This window comes from Monodelphis domestica, chromosome 1 (genome assembly GCF_027887165.1).
Source record: "Monodelphis domestica isolate mMonDom1 chromosome 1, mMonDom1.pri, whole genome shotgun sequence".
Classification (NCBI taxonomy): Eukaryota; Metazoa; Chordata; class Mammalia; order Didelphimorphia; family Didelphidae; genus Monodelphis; species Monodelphis domestica.
Genome location: NC_077227.1, coordinates 50,788,366 through 50,814,131, shown reverse-complemented (window position 1 = coordinate 50,814,131; position 25,766 = coordinate 50,788,366). Strand labels below are relative to the sequence as shown.

Below are 25,766 nucleotides of genomic sequence, written 5' to 3'. Positions count from 1 at the left end.
TAACTGTCAGGCCTTTACTCATAAATTTTCAGGAACCCTTTATCACTCTCACTACACTCCTAAGTCCGGAATTCAGAACATCCCATGATTTAGGCCTCCTGCCTTACTGTTTAGTCTTACCTCTTATGGAGGAACCTTCTTTCCTAGTGGAGTCATATTCCTAACTTTCCAACATTTAGCACAGGACCTTAACATAGCAGGTGTTTACTAAATCCTGGCCGATTATTCTTCTCTCCTTCTTTCCATCTAGGATTTAGAACTGGAAAGGTCTTTAGAGAACACGTAGCTCTTTCTGTTTTAGATGAAGAAATTGAGGTTCATGGATGTGACTTAGCCAACTTCTTATAGTCAGGAAGTAGCAGAGCCTAGATTCAAAGGCACACCCCTCCATTACAAACTGATTGTGCTTTCTTTTGGACTCAACCGCCAGACTGCTCCATCTGAAGATAATGCAAACTTAAATCACTTTTATTCTTCCCAGCTGCAGGTGGGTGAGGGGAGTGGGGATTGGCCTTTTTGGCTTGAGTAGGAAAGCTGGACCAGCTAAGGCAGGCAGTGCTTCTCAGTGTTGCTTATTATAGATTATTGTTAGGGAATTCAGTCTCCTTAAGAGTAAAAGGATTCCTTCTCATTCATCTCCGTCTCTTTAGCACCAATTTTTAAAGTGTTACACACTCGGGGATCCCTTCTCAGGTGAGCTTGTGTTATTTCTCCCCAGAGGTGCATTGTGCCTCTGGGACCACAGCAATCATATCTATAGCATAGACGGTTTAAACTGCTCCCAGAGGAACCCCATAGCAATCACATTTGAAGCTTACTAGGTGAATTTATTTTGTATTTGTTGCTCTGTCCATTAATGACCCACCACAGTTTGCCTATCCAAATCCTACCACTAAGTCTACAAGGCTCAGGAACTCTCTTAATTTTCTTCTTTATAGCACAATCCCAGATATCACACTTATTCCTACATCTGCCTTTGTTCACATTCTTCCCTCCACCTTGAGGTTCTTTGTGCCATGGACCCCTTTGGCAGTCTAGTGAGGCCTATGAACCCCTTCTCAGAATCTTGTTTTAAGTGTGTGTGTGTGAAATTATAAGGAAAGTAAAGGTCAGTGAAAATAAAGATGCAACTTTTTTCCCATCTACAGACCCCCCAGAAGTTTCACTATGCCTTCGTTCTTTCACCACTTCCTTTCTAAATCTTTGGTCTTCAAGGGCCACGTCAAATCTTGCCTCCTCCAAGAAGCCTTCTATGACTTCTTTAGCTGAACTCTTCTGAAATATCTGGTCCAGAGACTCTTATTCATATACTCCATACTTTGGCATTTGATTGTTTCCTAGTTGTTTTGTGTGTGATTTTATCTTTTGATTGGATTTTTAAAATTTAAAACTAAATCTTAATAATAAAAATGCTATAATTTAGGAGGTTTATTAAAAATCATTAGAAATCAAGGAATAAAGAGGATACAAAATAAAAACCATGTGCCCATGGCTGATCAGCTAGTTCAAACACCAGCCTTACCACCACCAAGCTCGGGACAGGAAGTCAAGAGGAGGGACCCTCCACATCCCCACCTAATATCCCCTGTATACAGGAAATGCGTAACAACAGTAAATCAGTGGACTCCCAGGAAATGTAGTTCTTTTTTAGGGCAACAGATTTCAATTTTACCTGCCCCCCTGAGATACGTGGAAGACTATTCTCTCCAATGGATCTTGTAAACATAACCAACTTTGAAATTACAATAATTTGGGGATAAAAAGAAAAGAGAACAAAACCAATGATTGCTAGGTGCATTGACAAAAAGCCAGTTAGGAGGCAGTCCCCTTCGGCATAAGAGTATACATACAAAACAAATATATTCAACCCCATATAGTTCTAATCACCACATTTCAAAATTCACTCTAGATCTTCTGGTGCAGCATGTGGTCTGTGCAGACATCTTAATGGTGCCTTCTCCAAACAGTTCACTTTCTGGATTTGGAGAGGTAGCATGTTTCTTAACCTGAAATTACTCTCAAAAAAAAATTTAAACTTTGCAATTTAAAATAATTATACATTCCCTCCTGAATAGGGTGTTGAAAAACACAGGGATCACTTAGGAATACATGGCTGAGGTATGAGGTATATGAATCAATTGGCAAGAGAAATAAAAAACAAAAAAAAATCCAAATAAAAGAGAAAAGATAATTTCTGGATGAAATATTGATTATCAAAGTCTTATGTGTAAAACATTCTAAGTAAAAGAAAAATAAATCCATAACAGGTCCTTCCAATTAACATAATGTCTATCCCACAAGTCTGGTAGGACAAAATGTAGTAATATTTCACATATCCATTTGTAGCCAAGACTACAAGAAGTTGCCATACTATAAGAGAAAAAAGGTCTGATAGGGAAGTGTCATTCCCTGGCCTGATTTTACTTTCACTCTCAGGGATGGGGGGAGCCAGGACAATTGATGTTATTACAAGGAAGTCCTGCATTTAACACATGTTAAAATAGTCTTGAGTCTCACCCTAGGTTCAAGTCCTTTCATATTGGCGTAGAAGTTCATCATTCCCACATGGATTGGTTTCCTTTTGACCTGTGTGCTCTTTTGGCACTTTTCAGGTTAAATCTGTGCTTCTATGGCACTGTTTAGATATAGTCTCTGCTCCTTTTTTTTTATCCCATTTCCTAGAATCAGACACAATCATTAATCATAATCCCATAACATTTATCAATAAATGGCAGGTTTCCATAGTGTAAAGCTTTTGGGTATACATTTATGTGCTAAGCAAATGGATATCTTAGCTTATTGCAAAAATCAAAAATAGTTAAAATAAAATCTTTTCAATACAGTTATATGCGCTTAAAATGCAAAAATGAAAGAGAGAAAAATAAAATACTGTATGGCACAAATAAAGTGCAACAAAATAGTACAGATCCATCAATAGGGAAGTCTTATCATAATCAATAGTTAAATACAATCAATAGAGTCAATTATTAATTATCAACAGAAAGTATAATCAGTCACAGAGGTACTGTATTCAAAAAAATCCATTTCTTCTTCTTTGCTGCTATTTGGAAGGGAGACAAAACTGAAAAGGATTAATATCAACAAAAACAATAGAGTCTAAGGGACACCTCCTTCTGCCCCACGTGGAGGAGCAGTAGCACCCTGAGTATTTTTTGGATGAGCCCCACTTAAATTATACTATTGTGGAGTTGTTTTGAGTTATCATTTCCCCAATTTCTATTTCTATAATTTTGGTTTCTAAAATTTTGATTCCTATAGACATTATAGTTATTTCTATCAGTTGTGGTTTTTATGATCTTTATTATAGTCATTTCTATAGTTATTATTTCTAAAGTTGTTATTTCTTTTTTCCTGTAGCCAGTTCTTACAGATCATCATTACATGGCCTCTTTTTCCACAGTAAAGGCATGTTATTTGATCTGTGGATTCCCACAAAGGGAATCTTCCTGATTTTTCAGTTTTTCTTTTTAACATTTCAATTTCTTTCTATAGGTCTTCCACTGATTTACTATTTTCCTCACATCTTTTTGTATGGCCCTTATGAACATAGACTGCTATTCTTCTCAATTCTTGGAGGTTCATAGAGTCCCAGTTCGGGCAGCTAGTTTTAAAGTAGTCTTTTATCACTGAACAACAATTCTTGGGGGTTTTTTTATTTTCATTTTTTTTATTTGTTCAATTTCAAACATTATTCCTTGGTTACAAAAAATCATATTCTATTCCTTCCTCCCCTCCTCCCACCCTTCCCATAGCCAAAGCACAATTCCACTGGGTATTACATGTGTCCTTGATCAGAACCTATTTCCATGCTGTTGATTGAACAACAAAACAAATTGTCTACGTATTTGTCTAATATCTCTTTCTCTGGATAGATCAAAGTCCATATATATGTTCCCCACATCAATAAGTCTATCCATAAACTGGGAGGGAATCTCATCTATTTCTTGTCAGGTGTTTTCGAATTTTGACCATAAATCAGGTCTATCAGAGCAAGCTCTCATGGCTGTCAATAATGCTTCTCTGTCTGGCCTGGTTTAGTTTTGTATAATCTGGTTTTAACATTGGGATTCCAATGTGGATTTTCAGTTGGCCAATAATTTGCTCCCCACCTTGCTTCTGATTAGCCAAAGAGATGAGGAAGAAAAGAATATTTTTTGTTTGTCCTTCACAACATAGCACAGTCCCAGTATGTAGTAGGCATTCAACAAATCCTTAGTGATTGTGCTGCCCTGAGATAGCAAAGTCCTTGGGCAGCAAGTTTACTAGCCTCCTCCATCCCTGCACTCTTGGTTTCATTGTACCTGAAAGAAAGGCAGATTTCTATTGACAATTTAATTAAAATTGACTTTCTCTTTCCCAAGCCAAAGTCCCTTGGCCCTGTGCTCTCTTACCCTGGCCTTTTTCTTTGTCTTGTAGATGGTGGACTTGCTGGTTCCGAGTAGAACTGACTATCCCTAAATCTTGGTTAGGTCATGAAGTTCACTTTCGCTGGGAGAGTGATGGAGAAGGCCTATTGTGGAAGAATGGGGAACCAGTCCAGGTGAGATGGCAAATATGAATTCTTCCCAGGCTTACACAACTGAACACTACCAAGAAACGTTTCAAGTTCCTGCCTCCAAAGAACAAGGGAACTGGGAGACCCAAAAGGCTTTCAGTACCCTCATTGATGGGGAATGATTTGGATTTTATATGCCTTGTGGTTGAGAGTCTGGTATCACTTCTTAAAAATTATTGCTCTAACTGACCCTCCATGGACTGGGAAGTTAGGGAACTCACCGGTTTCAAGATTGGGACATGAGATGGGCTCTGATTTGCTGTTTGGCCCTGAATATTTCCTGAAAGTCATATACTGACTTTCTCTTGTTTACAGGTCTCCCCTACTTGACTGACAGCTATTTTGAGGGGAATAATGATTACAAACAATTTGTTGTCTTGATCAAATAATGTAATTATTGATCTTTGGCTTGTATGTAATAACTTTTCAGAGTTTTCAAAACTGCCCCTAAATAGTTGTCCTTCATTCTCATAAGCTTCTTGTGAGATAAGTAGGCCTAGGAGTAATTTTCCCATTTTATGAATAGAAAGCTGAAACCTCATATCAGCTAAGTGATTCCCAAGGTTGCACAGCAAATCAGTAGCAGATTTGGAATCTAAGGATTCCTGAGTCAGGCTTTTTTCTACTATACTAGCCAGGTTTTTCCCTAACAAACTCTGACTTTAAAAAAAAATGGAATTTTGCTGCTCATGGGAAAGGTTAAGTAGCTAAGTGAACTGTGTGCAAAGCTCCATTTTTAGCTACAGCCCCCAATCCCTGAAAAATATCCATTTAGAGATGGAGAAAAGATGGATGGATCAGTGGGAATACCATATGGGGAATAGATGATAAGGGAACACCCCCCCAACCATATCTGGACCCCTATACATTCATCTACTTATGTTAGCCAGGACCTGATCTCTCCTCCCCACTCAGGGTTTAACCAAATCGGGTAAGAAGACCAGCTACGTCCTGACTGAAAAGCTGAAGGAAGGAGATCTCTGGAGGCGAGTGTGTATCCCTCGGAGGGAGGGAGGGAGTACCCAAGGTATCAGCCCACAAAAGCAGCAAAGCTGATGGAGTATGGGGTTTGGCATTGCCAGGTAGGAATTGAATACCAGCTAGATGAAGTTTTAATAAACCTGTGTGTACCCAAATGTACACATGTGTACCTATCCACACCCACAACAATACCAATCCATTTTTTCAGAAATCTTCAGGCTATATAGACCTTGTTCATTGCCTACAAAATAAGATCCAGGTTGCTTAGCTGGGCAAGAAACATCCTCTGTGGTGTGGTCTTGCTCCACTCAGTGTTTCCAGGCTCATTGTGTCCTGTTCATCTTTACTTACTCTACATTACTAATCTGGACAAGCTAGCCAGTCACCAAATCCATCCCACTGTTTCCCACTTCTTTCCCTGTGTACACACCACCCCTTGAGCCTGAAATAAACATCTCTCTGATGGCATCTCAGGTACTATGTCTTCAATAAGGCCTTCCTGATTTCCTCAAATACAGGTGCTCTTTACAATATCTTACTCCTTTTGACCTCATTCATTTCCTCTATGTTTTTTTTTATTCTCACTTTTAGTATTCCCTGTATATTTCAATCCCCTGCTATACTGTATTAATGTATTAATGTGAGATAACGGTGGGTGGGGGAGGGATGGAGGGGCAGTGCTGTCTGCTTTATTCTTTATAGTCCCAAAATGTGGAGCATGGAAGGCACTTAATAAATATCTATTGAATTCCATTTGAAATATAATGCAGAATCCATATATGCCCTTCCTTTCAAGTAGTTAGCCAATGAATAAGCCTCTGTTAAATACATGTTATGGGTCCCTTGTGTTAATGCCTTATAGTCTATTAGGAAAACCACATGGATACATGTGAGCAAGTGCAAACTATACTCACAATAAATCCAAAGAAATCAAGAAAGTATAGCTGCTGAGGAGTTAGGAAAGGCCTCAACCCAGGCAGTCACTAAACATTTATTAAATGCCTATGATGTGCCACTGTGTTAAGCTCTGGGGATACAAAAACAAACTAAAGACTCACAATCTAATGGGAGAAAGAACATGAAAAAAAATGTGTACAAATGGGGCAGCTAGTTGGCTCAGAGGATAAGTCAGGCCCTAAAGATAGCGAAGTCCTGGGTTCAAATATGACCTTGGACACCTCTTAGCTCTGTAACCCTGGGGAAGTCACTTAACCCTAATTGTCTAGCCCCTATGACCATTCTTCTGCCTTGGAACTGATACTTAGTATTGATTCTAAGACAGAAGGTCAGGGTTTAAAAAAATGTGTAGAAACAAGCTATGTATGGGATTAATAGGAAATAGTTCAGAGAAGGGAGACTGGGATTAAAAGGGTTTGGGAAAGTGTCCTATCGAAAATGGGATTTTAGTTCAGCCTTAAAGGAAGCCAGGGAAACTGGAAGGTAGAAATGAAGAGGGAGAGCATTCTAGGTGTAGGGCCATGAGAAATGGAGGGTCATGTAGGAGATGGCACTGGGACCTGAGCTTCTGTTACTTGACTCTCATTCCTGAATTTCCCTTATAAAGGTCCAGTTTTGGGTCAAATGGGAAAACTGGCTGTCGACAATCTCTATCATGAAAAATTAACTAGATTTTTAACCAAATACATAAACTATACCACTATTTGTGCCAATGTCCACAGTGAAGAACTCACTAATTATGCCTTTGTGTGTAATTTCTTGTTTCCAGGCCACTTAATCAGTGCCATCTGTTTTAGTCACATGAAAATGTTTGAACCTTCATTCCTATTCTAAAACATGAAACTCATAAAAACCAGACATACTTATGAAATACTGACTAGTGTACTAGAATATAAGTTCCCTTGGGGTAAAGACTTAAGTCTTATCTAAATTATCTGTTTGGGCATCTAGCACAGTGTCTGTTGAATTGAATTAAAATATGAAGGTCTGTCTTTTTTTTTGAAGAGTAAGTGATTTAGGCAGACACTTACTTCAGACATCATTGGAGCTATGATCTCATCCCTGTGGTCTCTTTCTACAGGTAGATGGTTCATAATTCATCCAAGCCAGCTCATTTGTTTGACTCTTGGTCATGTCTTCCTGTAAATCTTCCATGAGGAATCTACCCAACTTTTAGAGCCTTTCTTTTAACATTCCATAATTTCTGGTGCCAAACTTGGACTTTATCTTCATTAACCTTCTCTCTGGTTACATAATTGACCCACCTCTTTTTTCTTGTCTCATATTTCTTGGACGGTATCTTTTATGCCAGTTTCCATGTCAGCATCTTTAGTAATATGCCACTTCTATCTACCATTTCCCTTTGGAGCCTCTGTAGTGTTAATTCTTCAGAGATTGTTCTGTTCAATTGTTTGCCACTATATAACATCACCAGGAGAATATCAGTGTTCAAAAAGGTGGGGTTTGGTGGCAAACAAGTAGTCTGGGATAACTGACAATACTGTACAATTTCTTGAGTGTAATATTAACCCTCTCATGTTGTCCTTGGCTTTGGGTCCCCTCCCCACTGCTTGCTTAGTGCTCTGCCCATCAATAGTACCTGACCAAGACAGATGCACTGAGGTACTTACAATAGGTAGCTTTGGAAGGAGACTGTGAAATAAAGACAGAATGCATGAATTTGCTTGGTTTCTCCCCTACTGGAGCTTCATTAGCTAGTGGTTAGTTTTTAGCCAGGAAATCTCTTAATTTGGTCTACATTTGTGATTCCATTGGTGTGGGGAAGTCTTGATGAGGAAAAACTCAGCTGCTCCTTTTAAATTTATACTCGAGAATTGCCTGAGCCATTGAGAGGTTAAGCAGCTTGTCTTGGGTCACACAGATTTTCCTGATTTTCAGAGCTGACCCCATCCATTCGGCCACATTGCTTCTTTAATCAAAAGAAAACATTTGTAATAGCAAGATAATATTTGTACAGAACAATAGTTATTTGATGTTGCAGCTGTGTTATTTCCTTTTGCTCTGACTTACTAAGTCTCCCTTTTATCTTCAGGGTCCTTGGTCACACCCTTTGCTTTCTCCCTCTGAATTACTTTTTACAGTTCTGACAATTTCTTCTCCTGCAGCCTGACACTGTATGTTGAAGCTGCCTGCAGTGGCCTCCTTGGGGCTGGAAAAGGCAGCATGATTGACCCACCTGATAGTGAGAAGACATTCAGTGTGACCCGGGCTGACCTGGCAGTGTTCCACCGGGATGTTTACGAACTGATAATAGACATGGAGATCCTCCTGGGCATGGCCAAGGTAGCTAATGTGCACTTATTTCACTTCTTTTTTCCATCATTGACCAGAGACATCCTAAGCACCTACCATTGCCCAGCTTTGTGCCAAGAGACAAGGAGACCCAAGAGAATAATACAGTACTGTGAAAAACTATAACAGGCTATATATTTGTAGAGTTAAGAAAAAGGGGAGATAAATGTGGGTGAGAGTAGACAGTGAGGGATTTACTGAAGAGTTAGGCCTTGGAGGATAGTCTTATACAGGCAGAGAAAGGTGAAGGGAAGGGGGGGACTAAGAGGAAGGGGATAATAATGGGCTCAGAGCAGTTCAGGCAAAGAGAATGTCAGAGTATGGCATGTATTTAGTATGTGGAGAGTAAACTGAAATGGAAGGCATGTGTTGGGGAACAGTGGGAGTTGAGGCTAGAGCCAGATTGTAGATGACTTTGAATGCTAAGATAAGGAGCAGACAATTTCATTTTTTTGAATAGGGGAATGGTAACAATGAAAGCTATTTTTTAAAGGTGTTTCTTTTGTATAAAAAGGAAAATGAGGAAAAGAATGTTTTGTCCATGGACAAAACTTCCAAAAATTGGTAGGATGAGACCTTCCTTAAAGTTTTCTCTGGTGCTTAGTATAAGCCTTATCTATCCCTCTTCTGCCCTCCTGCCCCAATTAGTGCCTTGGGGAGGGCAACCAGCGAAGCTTCCAGGCTCTCTACACAGTCAACCAGATGGTGAACGTGTGTGACCCAAATGATCCCGGTACCTTTTCGGCAGCCCGTACCCTGGCATCGGGCCTCCTTCACCAGCGCAATGGAGACAGCCAGCATGTGATCCATGCCATAGGGCACTGCCATATTGACTCAGGTATAAATGGGGCTGGGCAAGGGGAGGGAAGGTATGTTCAAAGAAGAACTCTTTCACGGAGCTGTTAGAGCTGGGTAGGAATGAGAAGGGAGAGACAAGGCTAAGATAAAGGGCACTAGTGCCCTGGGAGTCAAGAAACCTGGGTTCTAGGCACAGTTCTGCCATTTAATTTATATGTAACCTTGTCTGATTACTTCACCTGACTGAGATGTGATTTCCTCATCTTGCAAGTGATGGGGTTGAATTAGATGATTGCTATGGTCCCTTCTAGCCCTAACATCCTATCACCAGTTCTAAAATTCTGTGATTTGACTCAGTGATTTTGAGGTCTTTTCCAGGTTTGACATTTGTATTTTATGTTCTAAAGGTTCCTTCCAAATTGAATATTCTGTGATTCTTTGAACTCTACTTAGTCCTGCACCAAGATTTTTGAGAGAGATTATTACATTTTTGTTTGTGAGCATTTCAGCCTCAGAAATGATAAACTGCTATAAACCAAGGCCTGATTTATTGTTGTGTTGATTGTCTAATCTTAAGAAAGTGTTGACTTTAATTAATTAACTTTTTATTATGTATGTGCTATATATAATCTATATAAATATTATATTATTTAACTTAATAGTGTATGTACATATGTTTCTTAAGAAACATATGTACCTCCCTTACAAATTGTTAAATACTTTTTAGCACACTCCGATATTGCTCTGTGAACATGCTTGAGATCAGTGCAGATGCATGGAAAGCTCAGAGAATAAAGTCATCATCAGACTGGGGGCCTGGTAACTAGGGACTAAAGATGATAATAATAGTAACAATAATTTGAATTTATCTTGTCCTTTAAAATTTGCCAAGTGTTTTATATCCATTGTCTCATTTGAACTATATAGTATCCTCACCTATTCCAAAAAAGAAGTCTCTAGCGGGAGAGATTGGACCTAGAGCATGTTCCTTTGGGTTATTGCACGGCTTTTTTCAGGACATTGACATGTCAGTTAACGCTTTAGAGGCTCATCGGCTAGTACTGAATGCTTTATAAAGATTAGTAAGGGTAGGACAAAAGAAACAGAAATGGTTCCTGGTTCTGGTTCCTGACCTCAGGAAGCAGAAATACAAAGGAGTAGTTTCATCTGCCTCTCCAGTCATTCAACATCTGCTGAGCCTGTTTTATGTAAGGCTTATGGTGATTCAGCGATGAATGAAAAATATGCACACAGAAAGTGTTTGGGAGAACTGTATTTCCTCAAATAAGAATAGCAGCTTTTGATTTCTATCTACTCTGAGCTTGGTCTAAATGTGAAGACTAATCGTACAGCTCAGAATAAGAGCCCCAGAGGAAGTTGGGGCAGGGAATAAGTACTTGTAGGCAAAGTTTGTGAACCCCTAGAGGAGTCAGAGGGTAGGGCAGCTTTAAGAAAGAATACAACTAAAGACTTGGAGGTCAGAATGGATGACCATGACATGTTCAGCAGAGGGTGAGACTTGCCTAACTGATGGAGACAATGTGCTGGCAGTCAGAGAACAAAAGGCAGGTTAGACTGTGGAGGCCATTAGAAACAGACATAAAAAGGAACCCCAGTGATTAGAGGGAATTTGTGTGTTTCTTTTTACTTCAATACTATGGATTTCTCATCTCATTGATGTAAGTCCTTCCTCTGGGCAGCTCACAAACCATCTGGGCCTTCTCATTCTCTGGGACTTGTCCATGTCCTGCAGCAGTCTGTCTTTCACAAGGAGATCATCCAGCATGTTATAATTTAGATTGCAATTGTATTGGTGCCCTTGGGTGGCACTTGATCTGCTGTGCTATTTTTCCTTTGCAATTCTTTTTTGGTAATATGTTATTCCCTCTCCATATTTAATCCTGTCTCTCCACTGAGTTTCCTAAAAGTGAGAAATTTGATTTTTGTTTATGAGCAAGAAGATAATTATGTGTTTAAAAATATCTACTGTGGAATAAAATTAAGCAAAGCAAAACAGTTCATCAATCAACAAGCAATGGGCTAAATTACATTCTATTAGAGGAGATGATACATACAAATGTTGATAGATACAAAAGCAATATAAAATAAATAAAAGATAATTTAGGAAGGGAGGAAACCAGGATTTGGGGGGAATTAGGAAAGACTTCATGGAGAAAGTCTTGTTTGAGTCAAAGGAAATAATCTAAGCTGTCAGTAGCATATGAAAAAAATGCCCCAAGACACTAATAATTAGAGAAATGCAAATTAAAACAATTCTGAGGTTCTCTTTCACACCTATCTGAATGTTGACAATGACAAAAAAAGAAAATGGCAGTTTGAGGGACTGTAGTAAAATAGGTGAAGGCACACCAATGAACAATTAGTAGAGCTGTGAATTTTTCAATCCATTCTGAAAAATAGTTTGGAATTATTCCAAAAAAGTCATTAAATTGAACATAACCCTTTAACCCAGTTATACTTCCACCAGCTTTTATCTCAAAAATAACAGGGGGGGAGGAGGATCCAAATATAAAAAAAAAATTTCTAGCATCTCTTTAAAAATTTTTTTCATGTATTTATTTTTCTCTTTTAAAATTTTTTATTTTTATTTTCAGTTCCAAATTTTTTCCTTCCCTTGACCCCTTTGCCCACTGAGAAATCAAGAAATACAGAGCCTATTATATATGAACTCATGCAAAACATTTTGTCATTAGTCATGTTTCCCCTACTCTCCAAAAACAAGAAATGTAAAGGGAAAAACATGCTTTAGTCTCTTCTCTTGAGTCCCTCAATTCTCTATATGTTATTAACAACAATAACACTATGACAATCTAATATAGTAACAACAAGCTGTGTGGTGCCATGGGTAAAGAGTTGGGCCTGGAGTCAGACCTGAGTTCAGATCTTAGGCTCAGACACTTGACTATCTGTGTGACCTTGGTCAAGTCATTTAGTCTCTTTGCCTCAATTTCCTCAACTATAAAATGGAGAAAATAATAGCACCCATTCTCCCAGGGTTGAGACAATATTTGTAAAGTGCCCAACCCAGTGGTGGCATGTCATGGGTGCTTAATAATTAGCTGTTCAGATGATGATTCCAGGGGACTCATGATGACACATGCCACCCATCTCCTGACAGAGAGGTGATGGACTCGAGATACAGGGGATAGCCAGTGCAAAACCAGACAAGAGATGGCAGCTGCATATGAAAAACAGAGTTTTTTTTAGTTTAGCTGTACCATTGAATGTAAGGAAAAAAGTCATCTATAATAAATTTTGCAAGATAGGCTGGAGCCAGGTCCTAAAGAATTGTAAAAGAAAAGCAGAAGAGCAGTAGGGAGCCACTGGAGTTTATTGAGTAAAGGAGTGACATGGTCAGATCTGTTTAGGGAAGTCATGTTTGTGACTGTGGTAGATAGTTTGGAGTGGGGAGAGACTCATAGCAAAGATGCCAATGAGGAGACCATGGGAGTAGTTTAGGTGAGAGCTGTGAAAGTAATGAGATGGGGAAAATGCCAGAAATGTCCTAGAGAGTTAAGTAGTGAGATTTAGCTACTGGTAACCTGAATAAGATGAAGGAGAGTGAGGAACTGAGAAGGATGCTGAACAGGGGAAGCTGGAACACCCGTGTTGCTCTGACAGTGACAGGAATGGATGGGTAGGCTAGATGCTGGTGAGGAATTAGGATGTCACTGAGGAACTTCTTCAGGGCTCCATGTTGTCCTCACACAGGAAGCCCTCACCAGCTCTAGGATTTCCCTTTGCTTCTCCACAGGAGGATCTGGAAGGTACTCTCAGCATAATCCTGTCCTCTGACGACATGGGGGCATCTGATACTTCCAGGCCAGGCCCCTGGGGAGAGGAGAGGAGAGGAGAGGAGAGGAGAGGAGAGGAGAGGAGAGGAGTCATGCATGCTCATTATAAACTCGGTGATGAGTTTTCTCAGCTCTGTATAAGCATGCTGGGGGGAGGAAAGATCTTTGTGTTAGGATGTTGATATGACTCAACATGAAGAGCCAATGTGTGTGTGTAGATGTTGTCTCTTGGGCAGTTCTTTGGTGACATGTTACCAAAGTTTGGTCGTGCCCACTGTTCCTTTAATTGCCTTTGAGTGCCACACTACACCATAGGAAGAATTGAGATCTGAGAATGATGGGCATTTTCACATTTTGGAATATAATTACATTGGAGTACTATTGTACTGCTCAGAGAAATCTTCAAGAAAAATTATATGAACTGATAGAGTGAAGTAAGCAGAAAAAGAGGGCTTTCCATAACCGCAGACACAGGCTAAAAGAGCTTGGAAGGCAGCCAAATGCATCTCATTTCCAGAGCACAGATGAGGAAACAAACCTTGCTCCTTTCAGTGGACAGGTGGGAGATTATGTATGGAGTGTTGCACATTCTCTGACATGACAGTTTGTGTCAGTTGGTTTTGCTTAAATGTTTGAGTGGTGGAAAAGATGTATTTGGAAATGTCGTCAGTGTTGAAAACAGATGACATCAATACGTTGTTGTCCAAGTGGGATATTTATTTTGATGATAGCAGGGAGAAGAAAACATCATTGTACAATTTCCCAAAAGTAGTCCATCCTGATTTCTTCCTTCTACTCTTTTCTGAGTTCATCTCATTAGCCATCTAATTAGACATCACTAGTATCTTCTCAAGATATCTGTATGAGGCAAAGAATTGGAAATTAAGGGAACGCTCATCAATTGTGGAATGGCTGAACAAGTTGTGGTATAGGAATGTGAAGGAATACTATTATGTTGTGAGATATGATGAAGGGAATGAATTCAGAAATTCAGAAAATCTGGGAAGGCTGATAAGAATTGATGAAAAGTAAGAGCCGTATGTAGAGATCACATTGTACCTGGTAACAAACATGATGCTTAGCTGTGAAAGACTTAGCTACTCTGATTAATACAATGATCTAACACAATTTCCTAGAGTCTCATGGTGAAAAATGTTTTCTACCTCTAGAGAGAGAACTAACTGATGGACTCCGAGTGTATATCAAAGTATACTTTTTCCTCACTTTATTGTTTCTGCTTTCCCTCAATATTGCTAACATGGAAATATATTTTATATATAATTTAATGTGTATTATAATAAACATAATTTCATGTATAATTGATATCATATTGTTTGTCTTCTCAGTGAGTCAGGGAGGGGCTGGAGGGAAGGAGAGAATTTGGAACTCCATTTTTTAAAATGTTAAAAGTAAACAAATAATAATTTTTTTTTAAAAACTATGTGGAGGCAGGAGGCATTTTAGGTGACTCAGTGGATAGAGAGCCAGGTCTAGAGATGGGAGGTCCTGGATTCAGATTGGTCATAGACACTTTGTAGCTGTGTGACCCTGGGCAAGTCACTTAACTCTCATTGTCTATCCCTTACCTCTCTTCTGCCTTGGAACTGATACTTAGTAGCCTTTCTTAGTAAGGTAAAAAAAAAAAAGCCACACATACCAATTGATCAGCTTTTTGTCCAACTGATTGGATAGCACAGTCTAGACTAGTATGGAGAAAATATTAGAAATCACGTGCCCAAACTGCAACTTCAAGTTGCCTGTGAGGTTCCCCTCCCCTGGCATTATCTAGAGTGGAGGGAGAAAGTACTCATTTTGGGCAGCTGGACAGAGGGGCGGGGCATGCCAAAAATGTCCTCAGGTCCCTCCGTGCCACACCTTTGCCAACACAGGTCTAGACTGTAGACAATCTTGATCCACTGGCTTTTCTTGTATGGTTAGTTAGGCCAGACTTTTTTTTAAGCTCTCACCTTCTGTCTTAGAATCAATAGTGTGTTTTTGGTAATAAGGCAGAAGAGCAGTAAGGACTAGGTAATGGGGGTTGAGTGACTTGCCCAGGGTCACACAGCTAGGAAGTATCTGAGGCCAGATTTGAACCCAGGACCTCCCTTCTCTAGGCCTAGCTCTCAATCCACTGAGCTACCCAGCTGCCCCCCCCCCCCAAGACTTTTTTGAGTGATTATAAGATCTCATTTAGGAGATTCTATAGAGTTCTGAGTTTTCAGTCAATCAGTATTCATTGTGATCCACAAACAGGGGGATCTAGAGATCCTCACAGTATAAAAGATTTCTTTTTCATCTGTCCCTTTAGGATTAGCAAATTTGTTTCATTTGTGGCTCTTTCCTCCCTCATATCCTCCTAATCCCACCTCTTCCCTATATCACTTGTTTTACATTTGTTTGATGTATTTCACTAAGTGATTTGTACATGTGTACTTAATTTTTTGTCTGGTTTGCATAAGAATAGGTTCATCTGATGCCCACTACCCAACCCAGCTAAGTGGCACAGTTGATAGAGTGCTGGATGGGCCTGGAGTCAGGAAGACCTGAGTTCAAATGTGGCTTCAGATGTGTGACTTAAGCAAGGCACTTAACTTTTGTCCAGCTCGGTTTCTTCAACTGTAAAATGGGAATAATAATAGCACCTGCCTCCTAAGGTTTTGTGAGGATAAACTGAGGTACTATTTCTTTTTTCTTCTTAAATTTTTTATTGATTAATTAATTTAGAATTTTTTCATAGTAACATGATTTATGTTCTTTCCCTCCCCTTGTCCCTTCCCCCTCCCTGAACTGACAAGCAATTCCACTGGATTTTACATGTATCATTGTTCAAAACCTATTTCTATATGATTACTATTTGCAATAGAGTGATCATTTAAAGTCAACATCTTCAATCATATACCCATCGAACCACATGATCTATCATATGTTTTTCTTCTTTGTTTCTGCTCCCACAGTTCTTTCTCTGGATGTAGGTAGCATTCTTTCTCCTAAGTCCCTCAGAATTGTCCTGGGTCATTGCATTGCTGCTCGTAGGGAAGTCCATTACATTCGATAGTACCACAGTGTATCAGTCTCTGTGTACAATGTTCTCCTGGTTCTGCTCTTCTCATTCTGCGTCAGTTCCTAGAAGTCGTTCCATTTCCCATGGAATTCCTCCAGTTTATTTTTCCTTTGAGCACAATAGTATTCCATCACCAACATATACCACAATTTGTTCAGCCATTCTCCAATTGAAGGGCATCCCCTCATTTTCCGATTTTTTGCCACCACAAAGAGCGCAGCTATGAATATTGTTGTACAAGTCTTTTTCCCTTTTATCTCACAGACCCAGCAGTGCTATGGCTGGATCAAAGGGCAGACAGTCTTTTATCGCCCTTTGGGCATAGTTCCAAATTACCCTCCAAAATGGTTGGATCAATTCACAACTTCATTAGCAGTGTATTCATGTTCCTATTTTGCCATAACCCCTACAACATTTATTTTTGCTGTCATATTGGCCAATCTGCTAGGTGTAAGGTGGTACTGAGGAACTATTTGTAAATATTTTACAGTTGGAGAAACTGAATTGAGGTGGACAAAAGTTAAGTGCTTTGCTTAAGTTACACATCTGAAGCCACATTTTTAACTCAGGTGACTGGCACGTAGTAGGTGCTTCTTTCCTTCCCTTTTGCACTGTTTATATATTTCTCCTTTCCTGGACCCCAATTATAAGGAATAGCAAGTTCGGCCCCCTTCTCGTTTCTTTCTACTCTTCTATATTCCTTTTTACCCCATTTGTCTCTTTCTCCTTTAAAATTCAGAGCCCATCCAAACCTAATACCTCGATCTTTCTTCTTTAACATTCTAAATACCCTTATTTCTTTAAAAATATCTTTCAGTTAAAGAAAGCCCACCTCCTTCATTTAGAAAGAAGGAAAAACAAAAATAACAAATTAATCTAGACAAATCAAACAGAATACTGCATTTGCCACATCCCCCCTAAAATATGTCTCAGTCTACACTTTGAGCCTGTCATATCTCTCAGGAAATGAGTGATATGTTTCATCATGAGCCTCTGGAACAACAGTTGGTCTTTGCAATAATAATAATGATAATAGCTAGCATTTCTGTCACTTGATGGCTTATTTGCAAAGTGCTTTACACATGTTGATTTATTTGATCTTGATGATTTTTTTCCTCATGCATTCAGTGTGCTTAAGTATTTCAAAGTTGTCTTTATACTATTGTCATAGTATAAATTGTTCTTCTGGTTCTGTTCACACAACAGTACATGAGTTCATACAAGTTAAGAAGAGCTATCTCTGAAATCCTCCCCTTCATCATCTCTTATAGCACATTAGTATTCCATCATATTCATATAATCTTGATTTGTTCAGCCATTCCCCAGTTGATGGGTACCCACACCATTTCTAATTCTCACCATTGTAAGAGCTGCCAGAAATACTTTTGTACATATAGATCCTTTCTCTCTTTCTTTAATAGGGTATACGCTTAGTGATAGTATTGCTGGGTCAAGAGTATGCACAGATATGGGGGAAGCTCAGTGGATTGAGAGCCAGGCCTAGAGACAGGAAGTCTTAGATTTAAATTTGGCCTCTGACACTTCCTAGCTGTATGACCCTGTGCAACTCACTTAACCCTTATTGCCTAACCCTTACCACTCTTCTGCCTTGGAGCCAATACACAGTATTAATTATAAGATGGAAGGTAAAGGTTTAAAAAAAGAGAGAGAGCATGTCCAGCTTAATTTTTCCTCACTTCTCTTTGAAGACATTAAACTTCTTAAGTGATCCTTGTTTCTTCTCCCTTTGATAGAATATTATCCCTACATCATCATTCAGCTCCTTCTAATTGTTCAAGTAAAGTTACCTTCCTGGGTTTCTCAGGAATCTTGTGTTTGTATTTCAGAGTTCCTACTCAGCACTGGGTAGCTAGGTGGTACAGTGGATAGAGTAAGGGACCTGGAGTCAGGAAGGCTCATCTTTCTGAATTCCACTCTGGCCTCAGACACTTACTCGCTGTGAGAACCTGAGAAAGTCACTTGACCCTGTTTGCCTCAGTCCCTCATCTGTAAAATGAGCTGGAGAAGAAAATAGCAAACCATTCCAATATCTTTGCCAAGAAAACCACAAACAGGACTTTTGCTTCAAGCAGCCAAAATGGTGGCGTAAGGAACATGCTGAGCTCACCCAAACTCACCTCCAAACAACCACAAAAGAAAAAAAAACACCTCAAAACAAAGTTTAGAGGAAAACAATCAATAGAAAACAGTGAAGCAGGGTTTCAGCCAAAGGAAAAATAGAGGGGCAGCAGTAAGGACCCATTTTGCTGGGGTAACAAGTGAAAGCAGTGGAATAATCAGTGTGAGGAACATGAGGAGTGATCCAGGAGTCTCTCAGCTAAAGGAACAGCTCTGATGCTCACAACACCAGAGGAGCTGAAGAGCTCACAACTAACTCCACTGCATGTAGCACCCTGGGGAATCCAGGTACAGTACTCTCTCCATCCTAAAGGGTATTAAGCATCAACATATAGGTAAAATCATGAAAAAAAGCCATCCAAAATGAGTAAAAGGGGGGAAGGTAGGTAGCTCAGTAGATTGAGAGCCAGGTTTAGAGATAGGAGGTCCTGGGTTCAAATTTGGCCTCAAACCCTTACTAGCTGTATGACTGTGGAAAAGTCACTTAACCCTCATTGCCTAGTTCTTACTACTCTTCTCTCTTGGAATCAATACAAAGTATTGATTCTAAGATAGAAAGTTAAGGTTTAAAAAAAAAAAGTAAAAGACAAAGAAAAAGCCTGACCTTAGAAAGCTATTTCAGCAGAAGGGAAGGCAAAAATGTAAGCTCATAAGAGGACAGCACTACAAAAAGGGAAATAAGGTGAAAGGATATCAGGTCCAAAATGAAGATTAAATAAGGAACAAAAAAATATAACAAGAGACAGCAGAAAAATTAGAAAATAAAATTGTAGAAAAGTTAACAGCTTAGAACAAAAATTAACTGAAGAAAACAGATTCCTAAAAAAAAAAAAGGAAATATAAAACTTCAAACAGGAAAGTAATGCTCTAAAAAGGGAAGTACAAAGGCTCAAAGAAGAAAATGGCTCCCTAAGAATTAGAATTAGACATATGAAAGTTGATAATGCCATAGAACAGCAGAAAACAATAAGACAAATTGAAAAGAATGAAGAAATAGAAGAAAATTTGAAATATCTGACTGGAAAAACAACTGACCTTGAAAATAGACCCAGGAGGAATAACCTAAGAATCATTGAACTGCCTGAAAGCCATGGACAAAAGAAGAGCCTGGACTCCATATTATAATAAATTATCAGAGAGAAGACTACCCCGATATTCCAGAAAAATTTAAAGCAGGGAGACACACAGAATAAAGGTAAAAGTCTGGAATAAAATATATTTGCTTCAGCCAAAGTTACAAAAGCAAGGCTATTAATTATGATCTCTGGCTGATTGTAATGGAATACTACTGTGCCATAAGAAGTGACCAAGATGATCACCAAAAAACCTTGGACCAAGAAGTACAAAGTGAAGTAAGAAGAACCAGGAGAACGTTGTATACAATCATAACAATAGTATGTCGTGATGAACTATGAGTGACAACTATTATCCACAAGCAAGAATCCAGGACAACTCCAAAGGACTCATGACAAAAAAAGATAACCCACTGACATAGAAGGAACTGATTGAATCTAAATGCAGATTGAAGCATACTATTCTTCACTTTATTTCTGCCATGTATTTTTCTCTAGTATAAGTGACATGTGTCTTCTTTCACAATATGATGAGCAGGAGAATATGTATTGTATAACACAGACCATCTATATAATATTATCTACTATCTTGGGGAAAGAGGAGAAGGTGGGAGGAAAGGAGAGAAGAACATGGATCAAAAAATGTCAGAAAATGACTATTTTTTAAAATCCTCACCTTCTGTCTTAGAATCAATACTGTGTATTGGTTCTAAGGCAGAAGAGTGGCAAGGGCTAGGCAATGGGGGTTAAGTGACTTGCTCAGGGTCACACGACTAGGAAGTGTCTGAGACCAGATCTGAACCTAGGACCTCCTGTCTCTAGGCCTGATTCTCAATCCACTGAGCTACCCAGATGCCCCCAGAAAACAACTATTGACAATTGTACCAATCTTTAATGGGGGGGGGGGATAAAAACCTTTAAAAAATAAAACTCCAAATAGGGTCATAGGGTCAGATATGAATGCCAACAACACCACTTGACTCTGGTCTTTTCATTAAAAATACTTTAAAGTCTTCTAAACATCACTTTTCCTCTGCTGTAGGAATCTGGTTTTGCCGAGTATTTAAGCCTGCCTTCTCTAGTTTTTAGTAGAAGTTGCTAGGGCTTATATGATCTTCCCTTCCCTCCCCTCCCTCCCCTCCCCTCCCCTCCCCTCCCCTCCCTTCCCTCCCTTCTCCTCCCCTCCCCTTCCCTTCCCTCCACTCCACTCCCCTCTCCTCTCCTCCCCTTCCCTTCCCTTCCCTTCCCACCTTCCATCTGAGAATTGGTTCTGAGGTACAAGAGTGATAAGGGCTAGGCAATGGGGGTTATGTGACTTGGCCAGGATCATACAGCTTGGAATCTGAGGCCCAGTTTGAACCCAGGACCTTCCATCTGTAGTCCTGGCTCCCAGTCCACTGAGCCACCTAGCTGCCCCTCACTATGAGTTCTTGTATTGACTTCCACCTCCCCAGGATAAGTGGCCCTGGAGATCTTTGAAGATCAGCAAGGTTTATCTTCACGACCTTGTATGACATTTCAAGACTATTGTTCTTGACCTTAGGGAACCTAGTTGTCTGAGATACTGTTCAGCAGCACCATCTTGGTCTCTGCTACCATCAGGGCTTCCCAGGGGTCCTTGGGAAACCCTTCACACTAGCAGCCTCCAAACTCAGAATTTTCCAGGCTTTGAATCTCTAGCCCATCTTCTCAACAGGTTGTTTGCCCATGTTAATCCTCCTTTGGCTGCTAGCTGACTTTCTGATGGCCCGTTAAGTTCTGGGTGACCTTTTGGATAATGCTAGATTCAGAGATGTCACTGACTATTGTTTGTCATCAGATTTTTTAAAAAATGATTGTTTGATCTGGCACAAATGCCAGGTTTCTCTTGGGAGGTAGATACGTGGGAGATAGACCCTCAGTCTTCAAATGTAGCAACTGTCTTACCCAGAAGTTGCATCTTGGACACTTTCTGGTAACCTGAAGGGTTACTAAGGCTGAGAAAGCCTTAGTTTCTTTAGCCCTAAAGTGGACTTCATAATATCTTCCTCACATGTTTGTAGTGAAGATCAAATAATGAATAATCAAAAGTTAAGATAATATGTCATGTTTTGTGGACCTTAAAGTGCTAGAAATGTGTTAGTTTAAAAAAAATTATTACTATTTTTGCTTTAACAAGGCAGTAGTCTGAATATACACAGACATCTCATTAGGAAATGTCTTCTTCATCCGCAACCATTGATTTCCTGTTCAAATATAATAAGTTTAATTTTGCTTGTAATGTTACCTTTTTCTAGCTGTCTGGTGTACAAGTATTTTGTCTGTCTTTTGTTAATAATAAATCATATTTCCTAACATGCTTTCCATCATTCTTCCCTATGGCTACCCTTGTACTGAAGTTAGTGAGTAACACCGTATACAATGATTTAATTTAGAGGTTCTTGTTGTGTAGACTAAGGCTAAGGAAATTAAATACTTACCCAGTCCAGTGAATTAATGGAGGAGGGTAGATACCCAAACCTAGTCTGTTGACTCTTTTTTTTTTTTACATTAAAAAAAATTTTTTTTAACCCTTACTTTTCTTTCTTAGAACAATTCTAAGGTAAAAAGGCAAATAAGGGCTAGGCAGATGGGATTAAGTGACTTCCCCAGAGTCACACAACTAGGAAGTATCTAAGACCATATTCAAACCCAGGATTTCCTGTCTCCAAGCCTAGGCCTCTATCCACTCTGTTACCTAGCAACCCTTCTATTGACTCTTAATGCAATGCTTTGTATGATACTGGTAAATATAAAAATATTGTCTTTAAGAAAACATACATTAAGTTTAGAGTTCCCTGGTTATTAGAGCTTAAAATATGTTGGCATCTATATTACCAGCATTAATACTGTTTCCTACGAAGAGAAAACTTTTATTAACCTGAAAATCCAGTTCATAATTATCTTTAGAGTTCTCTTTTGAACACATTGAATGATTTTTGTCAAAAGGATTCAGAGAAAAAACATTCCCACTTGTGAATGCTAGCTTTCGGTTGGAGAGATCTAGGAGACCACAGATTGGAGAATTGCAAAAGATACCAACAGCCTTTTAATCTAGTCTTTACCCAAAGAAACTCCCCACACAACGTACTTGACAAATAGTCCTCTAGCCTCTCTATTTCCTGAGCATCTTTTAAGAATATGATTCTTATCTGCTTGAGCTAATTTTTCTGGGCTCTACCTCAAGGCAGAAACTTCGTGCAGTGGCCTTTCAAGAAGGCCACATGGTGTGATGGAGAAAATGCTGGACTGGGAGTCAGGTTTTCTACTGACTGACTCTGCACTTAATTTTCTTATCTATAATGATATTAATACAATTTACTTCTGGAGGGGAGTGTAGAATGGATGTGGGTGGAGTGGGATTTGAGGTTTAAATAAAATAAGTGAGATGTTGGTACAAAATAGGAAAAAAGGGGCTCTATATAAAAGGAGGATTACTACCCATAAGGTTCCCAAAGAAGCCCAAGGCAAGGGAGAATAACTGGCTGGTATGTCTTTGTTACAGGTGAGGTAAAGGCACTGTGCCTGGGGGAGGAGGTGGGATTTTAATGTGTTTATAATATTCTGAGCCTTCAATGGATATTTTGTTGTGGGTTTGAGAGAAGGGGATATGAATTACTAGGGAAAATGTCCATCCTTTTCCCTCTTAGCTTGGCTCTGGCCTTACAAGGAGACAATCCGGAAATGTGCTCGTAGCTGGTCATCAGTCATCCAACTCATGGGGAAAAACCCACAGTTCACATTTGCCTGCTCTCAGGTAAGAGTGTGAAAATACTTGTTGTTCCCTTTAGTGCTTTTCTCTGGGTATAAGCTTCAGTGTAGGAAAAAGTATTTGGGCTTCTATTTCCAAGGACCTCCATGATCCAAAGGGTGAGAACTTCTAATCATGGTTGAATGGTTCTAATCGTTGGCTAAATCCTAGGGTCCAAATTCTCCCCCAAAGGTTTCCCACCTTTATTCTTTTATCAAGATTGAAATGGCCCCAAGAGTATCTGTGACTTAATGGGAGTTGTACCTAGCCTATTTTATGGGAATTTGAAATCCTTATTTAAACAAAATTTCACTTTACTTTGGAGGAGAAAGACAAGAAGTGACCTCTCTTAACTGAGAGCTACAGGTCCAGTATGAACCATGTTGAGTTGGGAGGGAGAACTGGAGAAATGATGAATTCATTCATCTTCTTGTTTAGGCTGACTTTTCTGTCCTCTGCTCATGTTGTCCATCCAGCCTGAGGGGCAAAAAGTCTTTATGGGAGAGCTGTTGATACAGCTGATTTTCCATTCCCAGGCACAACAGTACGCGTGGGTGAAGAGGTACTACCCAAGCTTATATTCCCAGATCAAGGAGTACGTCCACATAGGACAGTTTATTCCAGTGGGTGGCACTTGGGTTGAAATGGTAAGAATTACCCCCCTCTTACCCCTGCCCCCCCGCCCCGCCCCAACAGTTTCTTTGCAGCCTCCTTTCTTGCCACCTCTAATATTTCTGAGGACACTTCTTCTGACAAAGACCCTTCTGAGGGCTGCCTTTCCAGCAGTCAGTCAGTCATTGCCTTCACCCTTGATTATATTCAGTGTAATCACACTGTCTCTCTCAACCAAATTAAACTCCATTGGGGGCTTTGATTTTCTCTTCTCCTTAAGTAAATACTTTGTTGAGTTAAATGGCATGATTTAGTGTAAGCCCCTATTGAACACCTCTTGTTCATATATCCCCATTATAGATTAAACTATAGGGGACAGAGAGAAGAAGCAGACAAGTCTTTTTATTTGAGAAGTACAGTTACCAAGTGCCAGGCACTCTTGGAAGCTTTGAGGATACAAAGTCAGAGAGAGGTAGTCCCTGCTTTCAAGGAATTTATATCACATCAGGAAGGAGAGCTTGAACACTGAAAGAGTAACCTTTTTCAAAACTGAAGCCAATGAAATTTGTTTCCTTACCTCCTTTTCCCCCTTACTTTATAGCCCTTCCTTTGTCCTTTTCTTCCCTTTCCAACTTAGCTTCCCAGTTCTTTCAGGTTGTTTAAGCCTAGGATGTGAATTATTGAAGAGATTCTTCTTTCCAATAGGTACCTAGTGAGGATAATATTTTAGGAAGAAGAGGCCTTTTCTACTCTGCACACATCAAATCATGGAAACATTTGCCTGTTCTGCCTATAAACAAATCTGGCCCTGTTCCTCAGGGAACTTATACTCTAGTGGCATGGACAGGCCAAAAGAACACATACATTAAAGACAGGGTGGGCAGAGACCATCCTTTAGTCAGTGTACCAGATTTGACAAAGAATCCACTAAACCCTTAGGGGAAAAGTAAATGCTGCTCAGAATTTTCTCTGCTGAGTAGTAATGCTTCATTTAGTAAAAACTAAATTCTTATTGTGTACAGAGAACTGTGCTAGGTGTTAGGGGAGGTGTAAAGTTTGGATTACACTTGGAGCATCTAGCCCAGAAGGTAGGTACAAACACAGATATTTTTGATCTATAACATTATATAATAAATGCAGTAGAAAATTGTACAACAGAATGTGATGAGAAATTAGAGAGAGACAGCTTAAGGAATCAGAAAAATAGCATTTGAGCAAAGAAGGAATGATTGGGATTTAATCAGTGGGAAGCTAAGGCATTCCAGACACAGAAAGACATCTAGGCTGTTTAAAAGACACTTGTTCATTTTGACTGAAAGATAGTACTGTTGACATAAAACTGGAAAGGTGAGGTCCTACTAGGTTATGAAGGGCTTTAAACATTAGACAAGGTGGCAAAACTTTAATTGGAATAAAATATGGTTACTGCAAATTTTTGAGGAGAAGAATACCATGACCAGGCCCTATTGTGTAAGAAAGGTTATTCTGGCAGTGACCTGAAGGACAAATTGGAGGTAGGCAAAGTAGGACCAGGAAGACCTGTTAGAGAGCAGCAGTGGTCCATATAAGGAGTAATGAAGGCCTGTGCTAGAGTGTGGCAATAAGAATAGAAAGAAAGATGCTGGTAAAAAGAGGTGTGTAGGTAAAAGCAATAAGATCTGGGAACTAATTA

At 39.5% G+C, this 25,766-nt stretch overlaps 1 protein-coding gene across 10 annotated transcripts in view; it reads left to right on the top strand.

Moving 5' to 3' along the window:
• MAN2C1 (mannosidase alpha class 2C member 1) overlaps positions 1–25,766 on the top strand; it is a 46,024-nt gene that overhangs the window by 6,984 nt on the left and 13,274 nt on the right. For 5 of the 10 annotated variants that reach the window (XR_008912175.1, XM_056799137.1, XM_056799125.1 and 2 more), the window contains 7 exons: positions 4,438–4,561; positions 5,492–5,562; positions 8,641–8,818; positions 9,476–9,665; positions 23,382–23,488; positions 24,019–24,129; positions 25,117–25,182. Coding sequence is in view for 9 of the 10 variants with exons in the window: in XM_056799137.1 (XP_056655115.1) it covers positions 4,438–4,561; positions 5,492–5,562; positions 8,641–8,818; positions 9,476–9,665; positions 23,382–23,488; positions 24,019–24,129; positions 25,117–25,182 (847 nt within the window). In the remaining variant the exon portion in view is untranslated. Of the gene's footprint in view, positions 1–4,437; positions 4,562–5,491; positions 5,659–8,640; positions 8,819–9,475; positions 9,666–23,381; positions 23,489–24,018; positions 24,130–25,116; positions 25,183–25,766 lie in introns of those variants that run through there. The other 5 variants (XM_056799131.1, XM_056799127.1, XM_056799145.1 and 2 more) reach the window with 3 other exon arrangements.